Source organism: Melospiza georgiana, chromosome Z, assembly GCF_028018845.1.
Source record: "Melospiza georgiana isolate bMelGeo1 chromosome Z, bMelGeo1.pri, whole genome shotgun sequence".
Taxonomy (NCBI): domain Eukaryota; kingdom Metazoa; phylum Chordata; class Aves; order Passeriformes; family Passerellidae; genus Melospiza; species Melospiza georgiana.
In genome coordinates this window covers 32,019,757-32,044,861 of record NC_080465.1, presented here as the reverse complement: position 1 = coordinate 32,044,861, position 25,105 = coordinate 32,019,757, and the positions used below count along the sequence as shown (strand labels likewise).

Here is a 25,105-nt window from a genome sequence, read left to right as displayed (position 1 = left end):
TTTTTTTGTTTTGTTTTGTTTTGTTTGTTTTTTTTTTTTAATTAGTAAGATGCTAAATTAATTTCCCTGTTTTGAGTTAGTTTTTCTGGGGATAGTAATTGGTGAGTGATCTCTCCCGGTCCTTATTTGAACTCACCCACTTTTTGTATACCTTTCCCCTCATCTAGTTGAAGAGGGGGAGTGATGCAGTGTCTAGGTGGTCACCTGAGGCCAACTTTAGACAGCCTTGATGTGACAAAAATACATAGTACATAATTCTCTGTAATTTTACTAATGGAGTAAAATCCCAATTGTCAGTAATTTATTTTCTTGACTGGAGCTACAAAAGTGCTACATGATGTTGAAGACAGGCTTGTTTCATTGCAAAGACAGGAGCATTTTAAGATTATGGTTATAAAAGATATCTAAAAAAGTAGAAGTCACTACTCTCTTACCTTGAACTTTTTTGAAAACTCTTGCATTCATAAACTTTAAAAATCTGTCTGCATAAAAACTTGGTCGGTGAACTGAAACAGTATCCTACAAGATTAAAAAATATATCAGTCACATTTTCCACAAGTAAGGTGTCAAGAAGAAGCTGGACACCTCAGGTGAACTATATTATACATTTCGGGCATAGTCAAAATTAGCGAATCATTACCATTTATGAGTTATGAATTATACAGGATATTCTGCAAAATCTTCCAAGCATTTGAATTTTTTTTTTCAAATTATGTATATTTTTCAGTTATAGATCCATCAATGTTTTGCTGGGTGACTAGACCTGTGTAAGTTATAAGGACAAACTAATATTATTAGTTGTTATTTGAAAGCTCAATAAATAAAACCAGAGCATGTATTGGGAAGATTTCAGCAGCAGCTCAAACCACATGGTGAGGTTAGACTACAAATGTACCAGAACAAATTTCTTCCTGGTCAACATGAGTCAAAGGTCCACCAGCTAAAATATCAGCAGTTTAAAAAATTAATAAAATCTACTTACCCCATCATAAACAAGAGCTTTCCAAGAATGTTCCAGCTTCTTCATTAACCTAAGTATGTAAAAAACTAAATCAGAACTGCTTTATAAAGCTTACACTTTTAAAAGTAATTTCAGAATATTTTGTTAATTGAAAATTCATTGAAAGTTGAAGTTCAACTTACCTGTAAGACTGGAGAATATCAATAATACCCATAAATAAAAGTAGCTTTTCACCTTTATGGCTTTTTGCTGGAATACCTCCCATTCTAAGAGAAACAACATAGAATATTTTTTAAGACATCTCTGATCACCAGTTACCAGCTGAACTGTACCCACTTATAAGCCCAAAGGAGTAGACAATATTCAAGCAGATACCACAGTGCAAAGTCAGTCAAATGTGAGTCACCTAGCATGCAATGGATTTTGAATAGAAAATTTAAAGTATCTGGAATTCAGTGGCAAATATCCATAATTTAAAAAAAAGAATAAATACTTTAAGACATGTTTTAGACAGATTTGGAAATATTCAGATGATCTGAAAAGTGGAAGAAAGTATACATCAGTTTATTGCTAAGGAAAATAAGTAACTTTAGATAAAGGAGAATTTTCTCACTTTATTGATCATAGGTAAAAAATCACAAAGAGTCTGCAAATTAATCAAAGTCTAAAAGGTTGTTTCATATATTTTTCACTAAAAATTATGTATTGCTGTGCTTCTCCAAAATTTCTTTACAGAGAAAATTTCAGACAGATAAGTGAGCGATACAGCAAAAGTATGAGGCTGAGAATTCTGACTGTGTGGGCTTCCAGTTGGTCCCAGATCCGTACTCAGCCATGAACAGTCATTCTAAAACCCTCTTGTTCCTACTCCAACACCTAGAAAAATGGTCCATTTTAGAACCTCAGCATTGTTTTTTGCTCCACTAGCCATTATGCCAATATAAGAGAGATAGTGCAAGGAACAAGGAAGGACTACATTCGACAGGATTTGAGTAGGACTATTTTAGCTCAAGTGATGTGGGAGCCCAGCTAGTGCAACACCTCTGCCATCATACAATAGCACTGGCCATCTTCTGTGTGAATGTGAATGAGTTGTAAAAACCAAGTGAAATAAAGCTCTGTCTAATTATAGTCTAGAGTTCTCAGTGTCTGAAACCGCTCTGTGAATGCTGAATATCATAATTCTCTCATTTGCTTGCTGTAGGTTTAAGCACAGACTTCTGTATATTAGTTATATTTAGCTACATAGCTCTCTTGAGAACCAGGAAGAAAAGTAAATCCTTAATTTTAGATTAAATTCTAATTTAAATAAAAGACTGATTATATGCAATGCTGAATGGTGGCGATAATACTCTCATAGCACTTAATATATTATGAAAGAAACAACAGAATAATGATTGTTTATATATTCAAATTTCTATTAAAGTTTTTGCTAGACAGAAAAATAGGAGAAAAACATTGGTTCTTAATCTCAGGAAATGGAATATATGACTGCACTTTAGTGGTTGATGATACTATCCTATGTACATCGAGTATACTACTTCAAGATTAAAACAACCCCCATAGGAATATCCTTTTCAATATTAATTTATAGTTTTTGCTTTGGTCTCACCAGGCTGCTTTCAGTTCAAATTAGATTGTAGCTGGGACTCTTGTAATAGTTGTCTGATAGTATTTCTTTTATAAAAGAATGCATGTGTGCATACGTAAGTCGCTCTGAACTATCATGTATTTAAAGACTGTCAATCTACTGATCAACATTCCAATTTCATGCTCTGTGGCAAATCTCAATGATGCAAGGGAAAAAAAAAAAAAGAAGGCTAAATCTTTCAATTCCTGGAATGCAGTGTACTCATGAAAGTTTTGCCTGTTAATACTTTTAAAAGCAATCTTAAGAGCAGGTTACAGCACTTACGTGTTTGTTTTCTCTGTGCTGAGGGAGTCTCCAGACTTCCCAGGGCCCTGTATAGACTCCATGGCTGTGGAATAGAGAACTTTCTGCCCTCCATGGCGTTTTGCATCTGAGGCACTCTGGGAACACTCTTCTTCTCTTTCCTTTGTGTTACTGTTCAATATGTGGATCCCCAGAAGCAGACTGTAATCCATGATCTTAAAACTTTCTAGAACCTACCAAAGAAGGAATGACTATACTGAAACCACAAAAGAATTACACAGCAGTATTTTGCAAACCTGAGTGAAAACAAGCTCTCCAGGCACAAACTTCTCTTATCAGGAAGTGCGTGAAATTACAGTTAAACAAAAACTTTTTACTATTCATACAAGCCAAGTGCTCTAATTAGCTGAATGCTCTTGTAACAAGCGAGAAAGAAAGATGCACAGCTGAAATGTAACCTGATGTTATTTTGTAGTCAAGGAAGATAATTCCAGGCAGCACCTTTTCCATTATAGCAAATAATTAATGGTTCCATCATATACTTATGAACATCACATTTTTAAAATTATCTCCAATCCACATTCCAGACCTCCCTGAGCATTTTTGCCTGTACTCTTATCTCCCCTCCACCTCCTATTTGTAAAAGAGACAGTACTCTTGGAGAATTTTCAAATGTCAACAGCAGTATTTGCTGCCATCCCCTTATTAGCAGCTGATGGGATTGGAGTACAAAAATCATGCACCTCTCTACTAGGCTAAATAGAGCCTATCTAAACTCAAAAGATAGGTTTTACTTCTGAAGCATGACTTAATCAACCATCCTTTTCTTCTAGCTCTACCAACCATTTCTGTCTCTGGCAGCATGTCTTCTCTGATACACAAATAGTTTCATTTGTTTTTAGTCAGCTACAGCATTACAAAGTCTGGCATGCTGTCACTGAAAGGCAATACAGGTCAAGTCAATACCCAAACATGAACTAAAGCAAGCTGCAATCACATCTAGTAATATAATCAAACTGTTCACAGCAACAGTTCAATGTCAGACAGCAACTGTGTTTAATGCCTTAAACGACACTGCTAAGTGGAGGGAGAAACACCAGTAACAGCCAGGAGGGATATGCTGCGTGTTCACCTCTCCTTTACCTCATGCAGCTCAGCAGTGATTCATGATGTGTTTTGGCACAGTGCCTGAAGATAATGTGTAATTTTTGTCACAGAATCAAGAGGCAGTAGTAGTGTCTTTTTATGTGAACAGGAAAAAAAGTGATTTTACAGAGATGAGAGCAGATTCCAGTTATGTAATTTTGATGAAGATTATCCAAGCACAAGTATTTTTGGTTAAGCAGAAACATGCTTTCTCTTAATGGGGAAAAAAGAGCAATAGGTTTAAAAACTATATGGCAGTAAATCAGTAATTTAGTATGGATCTGTATGTCTAATCATAAGGTTTTTATACCATTTACCTAATTGTTGGAAAAATACTCATTGCTCAGATAACCACAGCAGTGATGAAACAAAGCATAATGTAGAAAGGCACAATCAGACCTGATTTTCAGACTGAGAGAATGACTTTAAGACACCATGGGTTTGCTCTTGTGCAGAGAGATTCTACTCAGCGATGCCTTAGTTCAAATGGAACAAGAAAAAGGCTGCTAATGTATGGCCTTAGTAGTCCACAGCATCTTCTAATGACAGAACTCACAAAGCATTTCATACACAACAAAAGCCATACTCTAACCACAAGATTCTGAAATTTCATTGGGCATTGTGTGGACATGTTGGTCATATACAAACATAAATTGCAAAAATAGCATGGCTAACAGGTGCAAAGCACTTGGTTCCAAAAATGTCTAAAATTCTATTTTCTGCTTATTTATTGATAAACTTTACTCCAACTTTCTCAGAAAGAAATTACAACATCATGTATTCATTAAAAAATATGTAATCAATGAATATTTGCCATCAAATACTAAAACTAAGTTCAGGATAGATTGAAAAAATAACACCTTAGTAAGCAACACTCTTCATGCAAAACCAGAACAGGAGCTAGTCAGGCTTGGTAAAAGCATTGCCACATTTATTTTACAGTTATAAATTACTGCTGACAGTTCTACCTTCAGCATATTTACTGCATTTTGAATTAGGTCATATTAGACACATGATTTTACTGCACTAATCACATAACCTACATCTACGATTGAATGTAGTCTCATGGGAGGCTGTGCTGGAATGCGCTACTCCTTCTTCCACAGGGACCTCTTATGCGATAAAATTAATCCTTCTGACTACATAAATTCATCACTGCCACTTAAACCCATACTACTTGTACAGTACAACAGATCATACCTTGACAATTTATGATTTTGGCGTAGAATTACAAAAAAAATCATAAAAACAAATTTCATTATTACAGTTCATTAACAGACTGAAACACCTTCACATCCAATGGATTAAGTGCAGTACAAATTCTTGTAAACAGCACACAGCATAAGAACTCTTGTCTCCCAGACACTCTGTTCATGGCCCTACTCAGAGGTGACATTACACTGTCTACAAAGCGTCTTCAGGATATCATGACATGAACTGGCCCTGTCTGCCCACAGCTTTGATGTACAGTTCTGATTACTTCCCCTTAGAAACGTGATAACCAAAACAAACCACTCCTTAGGCAAATTAACCTTTTTGACCATATCTAAACACGTTTCTCTCCCCACTTGTTTCTAATGAAAGTTCTGGTAAGAAATAACTAACCAGAATAACAAGGAAGAACCTCATAGATCAGCACTCAACAAAACTTTGTGTCAAACTCCTCAGTCTGTATTAGGACAGTAAATCAGTTGGATTTACAGATGAAAGTATCTGAGGTGTTCTCACATATGAATTTTCATTAATATTTAAAATACCAAATCGTGACAATTTTAAAATATGTAAGTAACATTTTGCACACACAGTTGTACGAAATAATCTAATAACAAGGGCAAGTTACAAAATGCAGAACATCAAGACATTTCCTGTGCTGAGGTTTGCTTACAGATACTTTTGATAATTTTAGGACTGCTTTTGAGATGCAGCAGCAAGTTTTTGCTACAGAGGCACCAAAACTATAACCTAATATAAGGAAAAAAACCCACTCAAATAAATTATAATATTACATGGTTATATTCATAGCAAGAGGAGAAAGCCCTGCAAAACACCTGATTCTCTCCATGTGAGATCACTAGAAATTGACATAAACTCCTAGAAATACACTATTTATATAGGTAAAGGGATCCCAATCTTTGCTCATGTAACCATTCTGACATGTTCCTTGCTAGCAAAATGGCATTGTGAAGTTTCAGCAAGAATTATCTTAATCATGCTGTGTACTAACAAGCGGTGGATTTGATAACAAATAAACCTTCAGTTCATTAACTTAACATTAAATTTTTCATCTTGGTAGTACTTATATATATTAATTCACTAGCTACACAGAATCTGCCAACACAGTGTTGTCACTTGGTCACCAAGTACTGCTGTCAAGGCTGACTTCAGCTGCTCTGAAAACTTCCAGATGGCAAGTAACACTCACCCCTTGTAACCTTAAGCACACTTTTTTTCATACCACATAAAAACCCACAGTAAAATGGCATCACAAAATATGTCATTTCAGAACATAAAAAATTAACTCTCTGAATCAGATTTCCTTTTCTCAGAGTTAATCAGATGTTAAACTATTCTGTGAATCATCTTAGACACGGTTACGCTCCAGTATCTCAGCCACTGACTAACTGAGCAAAACAAGTATTTCTGCCATGAAATGTCATTCTTATTTTATATGCAGCCAGCCCAAACTACACACTATCTCACAGAGAAATCTGCATTTACATTTGCTATCCATGCAAAACAGCATGCAAAAAAGTCATCAGATCATTTTCATAAAAGGGTCAAGAAAAATACAACTCAAAAGAAAAAAATTAGAAGCTTGTTTAATGGAAGTACGAAATGGATAACCATGCAAGGAAATTTTCCTCTTCTACAAGCATTCTGGAAAAGTGACATAGGAATTAACACAGTAGAAAGAAGACTGATTTTACAACATATCAATAATTATTATTCAACATAATGAACTATATGAAATTAACACAAATTAAAGGACTGTCTCACAAAAAAACCATGTCTTAGGAACAAGTTCACAAATGTCAATGCCAAAAAAATGGGTCTGGTTTAGAAAAAAATCTATCCTAAGAAAATGAATCACCACATTCCCGCCTAAACATATGTGGAATCACTTCCCATTTCAACAGAATTCTCAAAATATATTGTTAATTAACACTCCAAAACTAACAATCTGGATTCTGATTTTAAAAGTAGAAGTAACGAGAAATTCCTAATGTCAACTGATATGACAGGAGTGATAATATATAAAGATACAAGGGACCTACAGCATTGTGCTACAGTCATTTCCCTCAAACTACCATTTCTGACAAAGAGGCCCTTCATCTAAGATTAATATGTTCTCCATCTCCATGTCGCATCATGACACCTTTTATTTCTGTCCTATGCTGCAGTTTAATATTTCATTAAGTTATGCCAACACTACTGTTTGTAAGGATATGCTATACAATGGGTCACTGAAGTTATCTGGCTTAAAGATTTGTGTCAATTCTTTGAGGTAGAAAAAAAGCAAAAACCTGCAAAACACCACACATGCTACTAAGGGATTTGAAAAATTCTGTGGATAAATTTGGTCATACAGGGTCTCCATCACATTCACTAGAGCACAAAACAGATGTGCAATCACACCATCAAACTTTTGTAGCAACTGGCTAAAACAGCAGTGATGAAAATAATACCCAAGTCTCAAATTTAGGAGATATGGTCCTCTTTAAATTTCCTGGTCTTTACAGGTTTCCTCATTAGTCACTTTTAAAATGCAATTTCCTCAGAAAAGTCCAGTGGTTTTTTGCCATAAAGATAAAATGCAGACTCTCAAAAACCATTCATTTCTCAATAGTAAAAACATCTTCAAATTATTTTTTTGCTCTTAAAAATGACATGACTGCAATTTGATTAATTGTTAGTGCTTCTCCAAACAGGCAAGGATACTTGCCAGCTACAGAAAGTCTCAGCAATAGTCTGGAATTTGAAAGCTAGTTCAAATTTTCAATTGTGTACATTGTATATATGATAAATTCATTAATATTCCCTCTTTAGGAACACTGTAATATTACACTCCTTGGTTCAGTTAAGGTGCAAATGATGCAAAATAAACTGTGAGACAAGTTTTCAGACCCTGCCACCTCAAGTGTGAACAAAACAAGCAGGAAATGCAGGAGCTGAACAATGCTATCAACCTGTACGTGTCCCAGCATGGATAATCTGGAGGCACCAGCCCATGAGGGATCACCACAAACAACTCAGCTCCATTCTCTAATTGGGCAGGCCATGCATCTCCTCACCAGCACTGCCGGGAGGCGTGAAAGGCCAGAACTACTCCAGCAGCGGTCTACCATCACAGTACTACATTCCCCAGGGAAGAAGCTCTGTTTCAGTTGTCAACATTGTCTGTGCTGGATGAGCAGATGTATCAGGAGGCAAATTCAGCTAAGCAAGGAAGCCACAGCACAGCTTGAACGTGAAGAGCCAGCATGCAGGACAGGAAAGGACAGACAGGCTAGAAAGGAGGAATAGAGAAACATTGTCTGGGCATCTAGGGATGGCAGCTGTGATCAAGGAAGTCAAAGCCCAGATGGAGTAGAGACTAGCAAGGAATATCAAGACACAGAGAAAAGCTGACCAAGGAAAACATGAGTCCATTGGTGAATAGGGCAGGAGATTTAATGGCAGCAGTCACAGACCATAGCAGGTCCCCACCACCACTACCTTTCATTACCAGGAAATTCTGCCAGGCCTCTGAACTCAGCAATTGATCTTAAGGAGGAGAGGGGCTAGCAGACAGGGATGTTTATATATAAGAACTAGGAGGAAAGTCCATTACTTCCTGATTCTGATTGCAAATATGAGCAATGGAAACACAATCCAAATTTAAGCAACACAGAAGAGAATTTCTTAGTCCTGAAATACTGGAAAGATCAAAAATTTAATTTCTTAAATGAATTCTTAATTTCAAGTGCCTACACTAACTTCTTCACTTTGAAGTAGCAGTAAAAAGAGATGACAAGTTTTCAAGTCCTAAAAAGGATGACAAGTTTTCAAGTCCTAAAAAGATGGTCAGTTGTCACTATACCCATCCAAATACCTCATGGGCAGAAAAAAGCAGAGGCAACACTGATGTGCTTTTCACCTAATGGATGGAATATTTCTGGTCTTTTTAAAGGCAGAAATAAAAGGCAGGTAGTCAGATCCAACCTTATTAGCTGAGCAAATTCAGCGATATGAAAGATAAGAGCGTCTGCTCCCTCTGTTTTACAACACAGAGTAAGACTTGTTTGAATAGAAAAAAAAGGCAGCTAATTTTCAACATACATGTAACTTTCAGTGTGTTTATATATCTACAGTTACACACAGACATATATTTTATTGTGTATATGTGTATTTATGTAAATGCACTGATTACTATAGGATAATTTTCTTCTTTACTTTTAATACTTTTAAAATTTAGCCAGGCCTTTAAGAACTCTAGACTAACTTTAGAGTTGTTAATTTAAGATATACATTGAAAAAGATTATATTAGCACTCAAATAATATGTATCAGGAATTTCCCAGACTTGCAAAGAATCATTAACAGTCCCTTTATATGTAACAATTAAATTATTGATTCTTGTTTTTACTTTTCAGTCCAGTTCCATCTTTTAGATACCCTCAATTATTTCCAATACAATAGATTTCCCCAAGCTCTAACTGGATAAGTAACCTTGGACAAGTGGGGGGTGCACAGAAAGGCGTCCACATCCCCAGATGTGACATACTGATGCATTCTGTGTCATCACACATGGTAGGAGCTCAGGAAATACTCACTGCAAGAGGCTACAGAAAGAACAATGTGTCGTGTTAGATAAATGTCTCTTGCTGAATACACAGCTGAACATTAGGTCACACAGCTTTACAAACCAATCACAAGGCATTGCAGACTTCTGTGATAAACAAAAAATTCTATTCATGTGCAAAAACAATGCTTTCCATCTTGTACCACAGGTGGCAGTGAACAACAAACTGATATTGAGGGTGCCTCCTCTATGTGATGAGTTTAGACTATTTTGCTTTATTATTATGAAATTCTTACTATTTCCCTCAGAAAAAGCAATTTTATTCTTTCCAAAACACCATGAATCCTGGGAAGTTCTGAGAGATCTGGAGTCTCCCTTTTCCTGCTTTACATTTTGTTACCCATGCCACAGGAGAAAAAAACCGTTTAATAGCAATTCTCTCTCCCGTAATAGGAACTGATTCCATTCATCAAGGTCCTCTCAAAGAGTAATGACAGGTATCCCTCTTCTGCCTTGAAAATATTTTGTGGACAGCTTTTATGTGGACTTTTCAGCTGAGGAAGAAATTACCTAGCTCAAGAAGTAAGACTGCTGCCACTAGGCCTGCCTTCCCATTCCTAGGTAACCAAGAGACATATTCACAGCAGCTCTACATACAGTTTATCATGCATAACAAAGTTTCACAGGGCTTATTATGTCTCAAGAAAAAAGTAATTAAAATCTCCAAATTGATGGAAATCATCATCATCATCAAATCTGCTGGACTTCATTCCTGTATTAATCAGTACTGCCACAGATGGATCAGTGTAATCCTAGATGTACATAGAAACAGAGGGATAGCCCTGGAACTTAGAGTTGTGCTAGATTATAAACTTAACGAGTCAGCAATGTGCCCTGGTGGCTAGGATGTCCATCTGTATCCTGGGGTACACTAAGCACAGTACAGCCACCTGGTTTGAGAAAGGGGATTGTCCCACCACACTCAGCATTGGAGCAGCCTCACCTCAAGAACTGCAAGCATGTTTTGGGCTCCACAGTGTAAGGAGGATATTAAATATAACAATGTGTTCAAAGAAAGGCAACATAGACAGTAAAAGGACTACAGGGCATGATTCGTGGGGACCAGAGGAGGATATAAGGTTTGAGGGTGGCAGAAAGGGTGGTGCTGATCTCTGGTGCCTGGTGATAGGATGCAAGACAACAGCTTCAAGCTGCATTGGGAAAGTTCAGAGTGGATAGATGAAAAAGTTCTTCAGTGAGATGGTGGTTTAGCATTGGAACCAGTTCCACAGTGAGGGAAGTGCTCATGGTCCCCAGTCTTGGTATTCAAAAAGGATATGGACATTCTATCTATGACTATGATCTCAGTTCACAACAGCTTAACTAAAATACAGGCTTCAACAGTGCTCTGACATCCATAGTTATCCCTCCTTAAATAGCATGGAAAACAAATGGAGGTTCAATAATCTGTACTGAGTAAATTTAGAGCAGAGGTGAATACAGAGGTTTAAATTTATACAGAGGTTTAAATTTATACTCACTCGACAATCCCGCAGTAGTGTTTTCATGAGTGCACTGTGTGTTTCAGAGTCAAAATATAACCCTTCATGCATATCTTGCAGGAAATCCAAGTCTTTGAATGTAGGGTTGGACTTCTCCCTCTCTTTTCTTGATGCTCTGCGTTTGTATGTGGAGCCTTTCAAGTCATATGTGAAATGCATTTTCAAGGCTCGTGGCAAAACATTGTTCATGACAACAATTCTAATATTAATGCCTCCTGACTGAACGCAGTACAGCCCATAGAATTTGGGAAGAAGAGTCCTTGGATTCTGGTTCAGATTCTAAAACAAAAGAGATATTTTTAAATATGTCTATTTTCAATGAACTTCCATGCTTAAGAAAGGGTTTTCTTTAACACAAAAGACATTAACAAAAATGAAGAAAATTATGAATGTTTTCTTATTCAGCACAGTTTCTTCAACCAGTTGATTATCTTTGTGGGTTTCTATTCCAGAAAGCTAGCATAGGCACTGCCTTTTTGCCAGGGACTTACAAAGGGCAACAGCAGAGCAGTAACTACATTTATGCCAGGTTTCTCTTTCTCACAGAAAAGAGCAGACTAGGTCAAACCTAAAAGCATCCCAAAGACTTCATTTTTTTTTCCTGACCTGAACAACCTTTGTGTTTTACCTGCTGGAAGGAGTCTGGGTTAAATGTAGTTCTCATTATCTTGACTTGGATTCTGAAAAACAGAACCCCTCTCTCCATGAGGCTTTGAACACAGTCAGAGTTAGTGCCAAATCACTAAATTATTTCCAAAGGCATGTGAGGGCATAATAGAACCACAACTGACCATCAGAACAGAAAAGTGTGAAATACTCCAAATTCCACAACAGGTAAAATAAATTTAAATACTCCAAATTCCACAACAGGTAAAATAAATTAGGTAGGAGAGGATAACAGAGGTGAGAGAGAAAATCTTCCTCCTGAATACAACTGTTCTCAATCTTCAGCATGAAAAAGAAAGAAGGGGAAAAACTGCTTCAGGTCTTAGATGATTACTAAGTCACAATATACAACTATCAGAAGAAAGTATTGTCACAGAAATAATCACAGTAATTAAAGTTTTATATTTTGGAAGCAATTGCATAGCAGTGAGAATAAAGTTCCCAGAAATAATACAAACTGGCCTTATATGTACTTGTAATAACTCAGACTTGTGCTGAGTGGATTATCATGATTAGGAACAACAAAACCTGTCACCATTGTGCTTTTTGATGTGTCAGTACACATATTTTTTTTTCTTACACACACAGTGAATCCATGTTACTTTAGTGCAATAATGACAACATTCGTCATTTTTAGTATAAGTGAGAGGGTAATTTTTCAAGTATTTACATCAGGAAACAAAGCAAAAAAAGAAAGTCAGCCACAGGTCTAATAATACAAATATATACCACCCAGAAGAATGTCTGTTCATATGTATGGGTAGCTTTTGTTACAAAAAAAAAATAAAAATTAAATTCTACTCGCTTTTTAATCAATGGTTTTCCTTTTAGATGACACATTAAACCCAATACAATGGACTTAGAATTAGCCCTCAAAAGGCTACATTTAAAAATTAAGTTTTGAACAAATTGCATGGATAAAAATATCTTTTACGTCATTGCTTTAATACATGAGAAATGGAAATTAGAAGTAGTTGGAAACAAAAGGAAAACTGACCGGTCTAGTTTCTTTGTCCACTCTGAGTGAAATGCAGAGGGTAGACAAACACAAAATGAAGAAAGAAAACTGAATTAGAAATTTAGAAACCTTATTTTGTTACTAGCTTATTAAAAGCAAAGTTTGGTATCAAATTAGCTTATGACATTCAGCTTCATCTTGAATGCTAAAAGAGCACCAATTCTTATCTTAAATATATTCTAGGTTTATACCTATTCTTTCTGTTGGGTATGTACAGCGTGAAGTAGAAAGGCAGATAAAAATGTTATAAATATTACAAAAAATACAGATTAACCCAGTGGAATATTTCAAGACAAGTGAAACTGATTATTCAGAAGTGACATGAAGCAGGAGAAATAGAAGTAAAATAAAGTCTTCAATTACTTACCATGTAATAACCTGGCAAGAGCTTCTGAAGAAACTCAGCCTCTTTGTGTTGAACTGTTTTGATGATGAATTCATCGCCACTAGTTACAAAAAATAAAGACCCACTGGCCCCTGGGTTGGATAATTCAATTAAAGGTTCACTGCAGATTGAGTACTGGAAGAGACAAAAATTGCTTTTCACTGCGTGCATTACCCAAACACAAGTTTAATATGAAGAACTGCAGGTTCAAGTAGTCACAAGAGAACCTCGTAGCAGCACTACTGCTGCTGGCTGAGGTTTGGCAGGCCACTCTGCCTGGGCCATGCTGCTCAGCCATAGAAGAGAGCTGGCAGCTGAGCATATATCCCTCTTTGTGTTCCAAAGCAACAGGTTCCTTTGGAGTGAAGCCAGTGGTTTGTGTGGAAGGAGTTGATCTCCATGCTGTCAGCATAGCACATTCTGAGACAAAAGCTTTGAGAAGACATTTTGACTGGAACTGTTTGTTTTCACATCCATTTTTTTTGAAAGAAACAGGTACAGGATGGTAGAAAAATAAACTGGGAGTGAGGTTTCTCATTATAGACAAATAGGCAAATCCTGTTCTGTGCAACTGGGATTGAAACTATTAGACTGATAAAATTGGTATAGCTATAGCTACTAATTTTACTATAGTTACAAATTCTTCAAATCTTTTACTAGTTTTATGATTGAAAACCACCTGAATCAGAAAAAAACTCAATACCAGTAAGCAAGAAAACCTGGAATTTGAAGGACCATTATACTGCATATTTAGCCAGGCTTCCTTTTCCACAGGACACATTAAGAATTACAATTGCATTAAGGAGTGAAAAGACTGTGCTTTATTAGTAGAACCATACTCTGATACAGAGACAAATGTACATTTACTAAGTGTTCACTATTCCAAACTTCATTCAAATTATATGGAGAACTGACATTCAGCTTAAAACCATAGAAAAATCTATCTATATTAAAATTGAAAGCAGTGATACTAGAAAATCTAATAAATATGTTCTTTTGTGAGCACTTGAACTAAAGAAGCATGTTTCCTATGGGCTCATGCCATTGCCTTAATGCATCTTCTTATCCTAACTCCAGGTAAGGCTTATAATTTTGAAGAGAATTTTGCATGATATATAAATATTTCTTCTCCCTGCTTATACTCAATTCTAATTAATGCAAAATGCCTTTCTTGTTAATCCTATAGCTGCAATTTTCTACAGACAGAATGGTCATACCAATCTGTAACACTACAAACCTTTAGACCAATTCAGCAGTTGAACTGCAGCAATTACATTTTTCTTGACAAAATATTTACATCTTAATGAGTAACTGTCACTGCGAAAAACATTTGAATATGATTATCCCCAATATTAAAGCTCAATAGAACAGTATAACATAAGCAAAAAACACTGTCCTACACTCTGCATTGGTCATTTTTCAGTGGTATGCATTTCTCTAAAAAAGTCCACCCACCAAATGCTGCTATAGAAAGGGCCCAGCTAGTTTTAACTGGACACCTCTGAAAGGCAAATCAAAACCAAAAGGCAAGAAAATCCCCAAGAGCCTGACAAGTGAGTATTTATGATCAAGAAGTTTCCCTGCAAAATGGGGAAACTTCTTGTAAATCCATGAGATTTACAGTGACAATTTAATTCTACCAGCTGTTCAAATGTATTTACATTTGTTATCCTGTCTGACTCCTACAGTATGTTACTGCTCATCCTCCTTGAAAAGGTGAAGCTTTAAATCTTGAGCTTTGTCACTTCAAATTAACAGTGTAAACTCACATGTGCTTTCTACTCTTCTTATTTTACTTCACATGCCCTTCAGCCACAGCTAGACAATCATTTACTACATACATACTTGTGTGTTTTCCTGTGCCAAGAGAAAAAAGAATCTGCAACAAGTTGTCTTTACTAGTAACTTCCCTCAGGGAATAGTCTTTTTGTAGTTAAAATGACTGTCACAAATCTTATTCACAGCATGCAGTCTTTGTATAAACTTTTATTTCTGCTATTGCAAAAGCTTCCTTAGATGGAAAAGAAGTTACAGGTGTAATAACTTTGCTCTAGGAAGCACAGTCCTTTTAGCAGCTGGCAACACAGCCAACATATTTCATCTTTTACCAAGACCATAAAAAGAGATAAGATAAAAAGCACATTACATAATGACACAACTGTCATCCATGATGTCCTTGTCTCTAATCTGGAGAGGCATAGATTTGATAGATGGATAACTCAGAGGATAAGGAATCAGTCATACTCTAAGAGTTGTGGTCAGTGGAAGAAAGAAATTCTTCACTCCAAGGATGGTGAGGAGCCGGAATGTGTGGTCTAGAGAAGTTGTGAATGCCCCATCTCCAGAAGTGTTCAATACCTGGCTGGATTTGAGCAACCCAGTGTAGGGGAAGATGTCGCTGCCCATGGCAGTGAAGTTGGAAATAAATAATGTTTGAGCCCCTTCCAATCAAAACCACTCTATGACTATGATTTATAAAATTCCCAAAAAACTTAATTTCCTTGCTACTACCATTTATAATTCAAAATAATTATCTTTTTTTATATGTAACTATGGTCATGAGGACAAACACAAAATTCATACATGGCACTAAAGAATTAAAATAAGACACCCACATTAAGACACCCATATTCAACCTAAATAAAAGCAAAACCAGGCTTATTGTTCACCTAGGAAGAAAACCCCTTTATAGCAGAGTTGAACACAACAGAAACAATTTATTTAGTAGCATATTAATATTTCAGAAACATTTAATCAATTTTTCTTTTTTATTCACCCAAGCCCTTTCAAATTCTTTTGGTCTTAAAACAGCCATTATCAATAATAGAACAAAAGCTCATTCAGCATTTTAAAGCTCATTCAAAAAATTACATATAAAGTTGCTAATTTTTACTCGGACTCTGATTTCTTGTGTGACCTACCATGAAACAAACCAAACATTGGGCAAACATCTAGAAGATGGGCAAACATCTAGAAGAAAATCCATCTCTGCATTCACCCTACCCTTCCAAAAGCAGAGCTACAGGAGAAATAAAATAGCGAATACTTGTTCTAGCAGTATATAAAGTGGTTCCACCAAGTAAAGCCTGCTTTTACAATATCAGCAAATTTGTAACTTTTTTCCTAGTGTAAACTGAACACTGTGAAAGAATAAGTCTTCAATTTATAAAATAGAGAGAAAAAAGGATGCATTCTAAAATGCTTCATTTTCAGTCTGTCATCCACGAGCCTCAAAGGCAGACAGGAACATTTGCAGACTTCACTTTGTAATGATGTGCATAACACAAATCACACAAAAGTACTTAATTAGAACTGAATTGATAAAAGTCACAAAGTACTGATCATAACTTCTCTAGAAAAAATTATCTGAATGACATGGATGTTGCTCTAGTCAATTAACAAAGCAGGTTTTTTAATACGAATCATGTAAAAGAATTAAAATTTTTGTCACCAGTAAAAATATGCACTAGTTATATACCCCTCCACACACAAAATTTCTTACTGGTTTGGGCACCCTTTAAGAATCCCTTTCCGCCGCAATAAAACTAGCATGCTTTATAATAGTTTGTAACTCAAAGGAAAACTGCAGGCTCTTACCAAATAGTCATCAGGCTTGATACCAAAAAGTTCTCTGAAATAGCGGAAGGCAAGAGGCGCATATGTCTTAAATCTGAAGTCAGGGTAATGATGAGCAGGGGTAAGATTGCTCCCTTCACTGAAAACAGAAACAAACCAAACCAAATTATTGAGTAATTATTAGCACTAGTTTCACCACTAAGCTGCCTAACTTGACTGTTCCCCTGCTGAAAAAAGAGCATAAATGCAGATAAACCTCTCTATTATCATTAACCACTAATAGAAATGTCCATGAGAGACACTGCCAGCAAATTCTTTTTCCTCACCTTAAAGAAAATAACTATTTTCACCACGTGTATGCATTTGCATAAAGATCATGTTTAGACATGAACAGGACAAAGTCTGCATTTCAGAAGTCTAGGGTAGAGACTGACTTCACCAAGTACTGGAAACTCTTGTGTCGTGGTTTCTGTGCTCAAGATCGCTCCAACCACATCATCTCCCACCAGCCCTTCTCTGCTTGTAAGCAGCAGATCCAGCAGGGTAGCTCCCCTGATAGGCTCACTTCCCAGCTGTATTGAGAAGTTATCTTCACATACTCCAGGAATCTCCTAGACTGCCTCCTCTCTGGTGAATTCTAGCAGACATCTGGCAGGTTAAAACCACCCACAAGAGCAAGGGCTGATAATCATGAAACATCAGCATCACATCATAGAATAGTTCATCCACCTCCTGATCCTGGTTGGGTGGTCTACAACAGATTCCCTCAAGGATATCTCCCTTTTCAGCCTTCCCCCAGTTGTCACCCATAGGCACTCTGTACACTCAAAACACTTCCTACTGTACAGAGCCACCCCACAGCTCTCCTTCCTTGTCCCTTCTGAAGAGCTTGTAGCCATCCAGTGCAGCACTCTGCTCACCCCACCATGCTCCTTTGGTAGCAACTATGTCATGGCTTTCCTGCTACTTTATGGCTTCCAGCTCGTCCTGTTTCTTACCTATACTACCTTAGCTCTTTTCCTTGTTTTATATTTATCACCTCACTGTATTTTTAGCCTGAGTTACAAAACTCTTGAGATGAATACTAGATATAAAATAAAAGTCAGCAGCAAAATGTTGCTAGATTAAAAAAAAAACAACTCTATGCCCATGGATTCATTTATGATAGAAAATGAGAGAGGCCTTTTAAACAGAAGAATAAAGTTCTACACTGTGATTTCAAAACAAACAAGAACACCTTTAAGACAAAGTTTTGGTACTGAAAGCAGCCAGATAGAAACTTTCTAACATATTTTTATTGGAATATTAGAAAGTAGGTCTTTATTACAGCATGCTGGTTGCTCTGGGGATCTTTCCTCTAATCAAGGACCCTGAGAGTCATGCAGAGTTTTTATGATACACACTGATTATATATTCATTAGCTATCCCCACTTACTTGACTTTTTTTGACATAATTACACCCCTTGTCAGAAGTCTTCATCTGATTCTTTGGGATCTGTATTCAATGTCCAGTGTCCTTTCTATGTGGCTGTTCCTTGACCTTTGCTTCTGAGTAAGTGCAGTATCATTGTTTTGCACAACTTCTACCTTGCCAGCCAGAGCTGAGCTGGCATCCTGCTTGTGTTTTGCATTACTTCTGTTTGCCTTTATTTCTTCAAGAAATAAACACAACTGTGCTGTTGTGTTCCACTTTCCTCGATAACAGTAAAGTGCTGCTCTCTTTTACTGTTCTTATCATTTTGGTCAGGGTCTGAATGTTTTGATAAATAGAGAAATACAAATCCAAGACTCGAGACAGTTGCTGAAATTAGCTTTTCCAGCACTTCTTTATTCATTTACTGAAACTAAATTATTCAATAATGCAGAATGTACCATTATGCTTGGCAAAATAATATCCAAAGGACACCAAAAAGAAAAAAGGGCTACAAATTCACACAGGTATGAAAAGCAATAAATGTTAAGCAACATTCCTGAAAAAGATAATGAATAAAAACTAAATATAATGAAAGAATTTAAGAGCTTTCATCCTGTACAATTAATATTTGTCATATGAACTGGCCACTTTTCATTAACAGTTCGATGACGGAAGTCTACTCAACCTACCTAGCTGCCCCTGTGCTGCCAAACCCCACACAACTGAACTGTTTCAGTGACAGCAGGTGAACAAGCTTTCTCAGTCTCCAGAAATGTATATAGTGCTGCTTCTTGGAGTGCTAAACCTACAGGTAATAGTAAAGGCTGCTTAGTTCTAAAGAACTCCTCTGATCACTCTATATTTACTGCAGTACAACTCCAAGATATCAAGTCCACATATACTTTATTGTTCCATTATAGAGTTAAAAATGGAAATCAGTAGGATACAAGCTAAAGATTGTGTTTCTTTACAGTTAAGGTAGACTAATGGTCTTTCATAAGGCCTTTTTACTGCTCAGAACACTCCTAGATTAGTCTGACATTAAGTTTCATAGAGCTGGTTGTGACTCACTGAATTTTTGTACAATATGAGGATGCCCCAGTGGTCATATAGTTACACTGGAAACCTGGGGTCATACTTGTAAATGCATTTAATTGTCATAAGATGAAGAAAATAATAGAACAGAGTATTCTCTACTGAAGTATCGCATAATTGTCAGGGAATATAAAGCATCTAAACTTTTTTATTAAGTTTTACATTTTGGTACCAAACACTTTTCTAAATCTGCTTCCAGCAGCTGTAACTCAAAAGCTTCTCCTGTGAAAAGACAAGAAAGCACGTCAGCAAGTAGATTACACATCCTTACTATACCAGAATATGTTCTGTCACTTCACTAAGGTGAGATGAAGGTAGGAGGTTTGCTATGACAATGGGACAGTTCTGAGCCATTTCATAAATGCATATGGAGCAAAATGACCAATGCTGGGTCCACAGGTGCACAGTAATGCATAGCAAGTGGAGATTTATTGCTAAACAGAGCAATTATTTTGGAACAGCTTCTACATAGAGGGCAATTCCATGTATTTAGAAGACAATAGATACTATATTACAGATATAACAGTCAATTTCACTATACAGACAGCTTTCCTTATTATTTATAAAATCATGTTTAAAAACACCTTCTGTTTTAAGTCTACAGAGTATTTTACCATATTCTGTTTCTGTTAATCATATTAATTAGTTTCAGCTTCACTACCTAACAAAATAGTTTACTGATCCCAACAGTAAGCTCTTCTGTAATTCACGAAGCAAGCTTGACACAAATTTAAGATTTCTTGTTAGTACTCTAAAAAATAGTTTTTAGGTTTTCCTGATTGTACTTCCAACAGAAAAAGCACCCTCACTTCCAGTAATTTCTTACAGTAATGGAAACCTTTCAAATTTCTTATCAATTTGAAGCTTGTATGACAAGTATCGATTGAGTACAGCCTTGCTCTTTCTGGAAAAAGACAAACTCCACTGTACAGCAAGCTTGATCTAAGTACATCCCTATCCTATTTAGAATTATTCCACTCTATTAGCTATTTAAAGAATGTATTCTATGGTTTCTCTTCACATTTTCTTGACGCATTTTACAGTTTCACTCTCATGGGATTAAAATGTATGTGCAAAGCACTACATATAATGATTTTTAATCAGTCTAGGGAATTTCAATGAAGGGATGAAAGGGGATGATTACATCTTTGAAATGTAACAAAAAAAAATGCCCATGATCCATTAACAAAAAGTTAAATTTGTGAAATGGTGCTTTGGACATAATAAGAAAGGGGGTAACCATGTAAGTTCCCTCTCAGCTAGTTTAAGCACAGGTCTACCAGAAAAACAAAGATAAAGACTTTAAAATTAGCTCTCATTCTGGCAATCTTGAGCAATTCAAGTCTTTCTGTATGAGCTATGACAACAAAATACAGGGTTTGGAATGATTAGGCAGCAACTGTAATTTATAAGGTATTTTAATAACTTTAGATGTTATACCCCACAATAGAAAAAGATTCATAGGCAGACTAAAGGAGAGAGACTAAGCTTAAAATACAAGTTTGGTTTAACACTTATATTGTAATTTTTATTTTTTTTAAATCAAGTACACCTAGAAATGACAGTATGTGCATCTAAGCCTGCCCCTTTGTAAATGCTGAGAGTGGATTTAAAGCCTAGGCGGTGCAATTTCAAACTAAAAGTGAAGTAAAACGAATTACATTTTTAACGGCCAACCCCATGGCTGTAAAAATTTGCTAAACAAGACATCCAGATACATTTCTTGGCAGCTTTTCTTTACTATGGCCTCACCCTGGTAGGATGTACTCAGGAGATACCACACCTATCTGAAGGGGCAGGGAAAGCCAGCTGCATATCTTGGTAACAAGCCTTCATCACTGAGGTTACCTTCATCATGGAGCTGTTATCAAAAGAATTAGTCTGTAGTTGTGACCCTATGTATAACTTTCCTGTGTGTATGGCAAAAAAACTGAAGAGGAGGAACACATCCGTTCTTGCCGTGAAAGCAATTATTCTTTAGATTGTAAAATCAAAATAAAATGTCTAAACTTAAATGCTCTCAACCTTAAAAACTAATATTATCTAATTTCAGTTTCATTGCTCTTGAATACAACTGCTTTTAAAAAATTCATCACAATGTGTTTCAGCTCTAAAAACTGTATCAAACAAACACATGCTGCAGGTCAGGTAGTGCTTTGGTATGTTCCTTTCCAGTATGTAATTTCAGGAAAGCATGATTTCCCACATGCTGGAAGTAGGTATCATATTTATATGTACAAATAGGTGTGTCTGTGTTTTCCTCATACTGTGAGCTAAAGCCCAGTGGTAACATCGTCTTTTCTCACTTCCATTTTCCTAAACTTGCAGTTAGCAAATGCTGTCCTAAGCAGTTCCCTGCCAGTCAGCTTTGAAATATAATTAGGAATAGTCAGTAACTTAAAAACAGGTCAAGTCAATCATATCTACATAACAGCTGAATACAGAAGCATTTACTTACATTGATGGAGATATTGTAATTTTATAATCAACTGGAAATGCTACTAAAATATAGGATCTCAGAGTACTTGAAATATAGTTTAAGAGACTACATAATTATACAACAATCCAGATTATGAGGTTTACCAATCATTTGTTGGTAACAGAAGTACTGAGTCCAGTAATTCATATCAGACTTTGCTTTTGTCACCAAAGTATCCCCATTTCTAATATTTGTTTTGCATCCTCCCCTCTGTGCTATCACTCCACTCACAAACCATAAAAACCTTGTCAGAACTTGAGTAATTCCGTGCCTCTCTGCAACCAAAGCACCAAGGAAGAGCAGCAGCACTTCATCAGAATATTCAGGTCACTGTATCTTTCTTGTGAAACTGCCCACAGGAAACGTGTGTCATGGTGTAAGTTACACAACAACTCATCATTAGTCTGAACATTTAAATACTAGTCACACTAAACCTGTAGAGCATTCTATACTACAAATACACTACTTAGTTCATCAGCTAACCTATGATACAGGTTTGATACAAAGATATTTCCGAGGGTAAGTATCAGTTTTCTCAATCAGTCCTCAAAAACATACTAGAAAGCAGTATACTTCAGTTGTATATGTAGGGTAGAACCCAGCCTGGCCAAGTAAAGTTTTTACCTTAGTACTTTGACTACTTTTTTTGGCTGTTATTCAAATGCTATCAAAATACAATGGTAAGCTTCTGACATTAAAGAGCAGAAAGTATTGAATAATCTTTCATTAGCATCACAAGAAAGCAATTTGTAAATGAACCAGTTCAGTGTACAGACTGTAGCTGCAGAGGGCATACAGGTCGTCCGGCATGGAACACACTTCCCAGCTCAATTAGAAACCATAGCAACTGTTCTCAACATGCAGTGTCTAGACCCTGCAATAAAAGCTTATTAGCAAAGGAATTGCATAAGATTGACTAACAACTTGCTGCAAAAACGGTCAAACTCAACAGCTGTGCTTAGAAGCAGCCTGCATCTAAAAACACAAATGCAGGCCGAAACATACTGTCTGTCTTGAAACATTCCGCATTTCTAATATGGGTTAGCCAAAATTAGCTGATATAATGTAGCGGCTTCTGTTTGGCTTCTCAGTCACCACAGAAAATGCACCTCCTTCTGTGTCTACTGAAGAGCTTAATAAACTGCCTACACTGCCAACTCAAAAGCAGCTCCACAGCCCCATGGCCCAGCAACCAGTTTGAGGCACCATGGCCTACCAGAGCTAGGCTCACAGGTGAGCAACGAGCCATTCTAACTAAGGCCATCTCACTTGGAGCCAGCACCACCGCCAAGGCAAAAGGCTGACAAAATATTGCTGAAGCCACATTGCACAAACGACTAACTGGAAGCAAACTCTGCTACCAGGAACTGCTTCCAGCCAAGGAGGATGGGCACAAATATGCTCGACACAGCTAGTCACAGGACCGAGCAGAGAGAGCACATGCAGGATGAACAACCTTCCCCCCAAAACCCTCCAGCTGCTGTTGCAGCACTACCAACCCCAGGTAAGCACAAGCACCTCTGTTGCTAGATTTTCAAAGCAGAGTTGAAAAGCCAGAACAGAGGTTACTCGGAGTGGTTTCCCTTGTGGTTTCACTCTGTTCAGTGGGTAGTAGGGTGGAGACTTCAGGCACTGTCTCTTCAGAAACAAGTAGGTCAGTGCCGGGTGCATTTTGTTTCTCCATCCAAGAAGCAAATGTGCATAGTACTATTTTAACTCTATCTGGATGGTTGTTCTCAATGAAAACCATTATAGCAGCTTCCAGTAATACCTTGTTTTCCAAAAACAAGTTATACAAACTCCTGGGGAGCTTGAACAGAATGGGATGAAAGGCCCTCCACCACTACGATGTGCAAATGAAGGCAAGTACCTTTGCAATTCAAATTCACAGTAGTGAACAGACACAGTAGAAGTACAGACACCTGTACTTCACTCAAAGTCACTTCCAGAAATAAACATGTAAATTAACTGGGCTAAACTCTGACTAATTTAACACAGTTACAGAGTAACTCCAGACCAGGAATAACCTACAATCGAGGGAGTTACTTCTGATTTACATCAGTAGCTCCCAAAAAACGCAGAGCAGTTATGTTCAGATCTGACCTAACCACTTTTTTCCCTGACATTTTTCTCCCTTCTTAATGAATCCTGAATGCTTCAGTAGGACTACTGAAGCAGAGATACAGGTTGAAGGCTATTTCAGGGTCTTGAGAGGTGTGCAGAAACTATCCTCTTCAACCTATTAAATTAATAAACAAGTGTTAACTATTTTCCCCCCAACTATAAAAGGGCAGATATAAAACTCCTCTGCTCACTGGTGCATAGGCTGCATTGCATTGCATTTCTACTAGCTTAAGTCTGTCTTACCACTGTTACCTTAACAGTGCCCCTGTTGCTGTCAAAGAAGCAGGTGTGCCTATGACTGAAAAACAGCCTTCTCACCTCACTGCCAGACACAGGTAAGGCAGAGAAAACATGGGAGGAAGGTGGAGCAGGACATCGTGCAAAGGGTCAGGTTGCTGTGAAATTGCCAAAATGAAGAGGAAGTTCAGCTGACAACTGTTTGAAGTTGCAGATGCATTAATTGTACCCAAAGCAACTGGAAAAATACTGCTACTTGCAGTGGTGTTTCAGCACCACTCTTGCTGCACTGTAAGGTTCTCCTGCTGCAAACTTCTGCAAAACGTTTACTCAATATCAGCAAGCTCCAGGGTACTTCCAGGTAGAGGTCAACCCATTCACCTGCTGGTGTAACTAATTTCTACTAATTGCTTTCAATCCAGACCAATCCAAATGGGACCAAAAAAAAGGTCATTACAGTAATTACTTTTAACAATTCTGCCATCACAAGTAGGTACCCCCCCTTGGAAAAAGCAAAGAGCACCTGAGGTGCACCTTGGGAGTGCAGTTCCAGCTGTAAAGAATGTGCAGCCTTTGCTTTTTGCTTCAAACCTGGGTAATGAAGTTACCTATTGACACAACTCAGGACCAATCCACATAATGCCGTCATGAAACAACATTCCAATACTCTGAACCAGCAGAAAACAATCCTGTATTAATTTTGTGCAATCCTAATGTATAACAATTCATGCATAGTAATACACTTCTGGCTGAACATAATTTAGATA

General features: G+C 37.0%; 1 protein-coding gene across 2 annotated transcripts in view; it reads right to left on the bottom strand.

The window, feature by feature from the left end:
- The window catches only part of PIP5K1B (phosphatidylinositol-4-phosphate 5-kinase type 1 beta), a 98,846-nt gene that overhangs the window by 21,269 nt on the left and 52,472 nt on the right, over nt 1–25,105 (bottom strand). For both annotated transcript variants that reach the window (XM_058044372.1, XM_058044371.1), the window contains exons 7-13: nt 17,011–17,128; nt 13,396–13,548; nt 11,324–11,623; nt 2,877–3,088; nt 1,144–1,227; nt 983–1,031; nt 435–519 (exon numbers count right to left, since the gene is read on the bottom strand). In XM_058044372.1, coding sequence (XP_057900355.1) covers nt 435–519; nt 983–1,031; nt 1,144–1,227; nt 2,877–3,088; nt 11,324–11,623; nt 13,396–13,548; nt 17,011–17,128 — 1,001 coding nt within the window. The remainder of the gene's footprint in view (nt 1–434; nt 520–982; nt 1,032–1,143; nt 1,228–2,876; nt 3,089–11,323; nt 11,624–13,395; nt 13,549–17,010; nt 17,129–25,105) is intronic.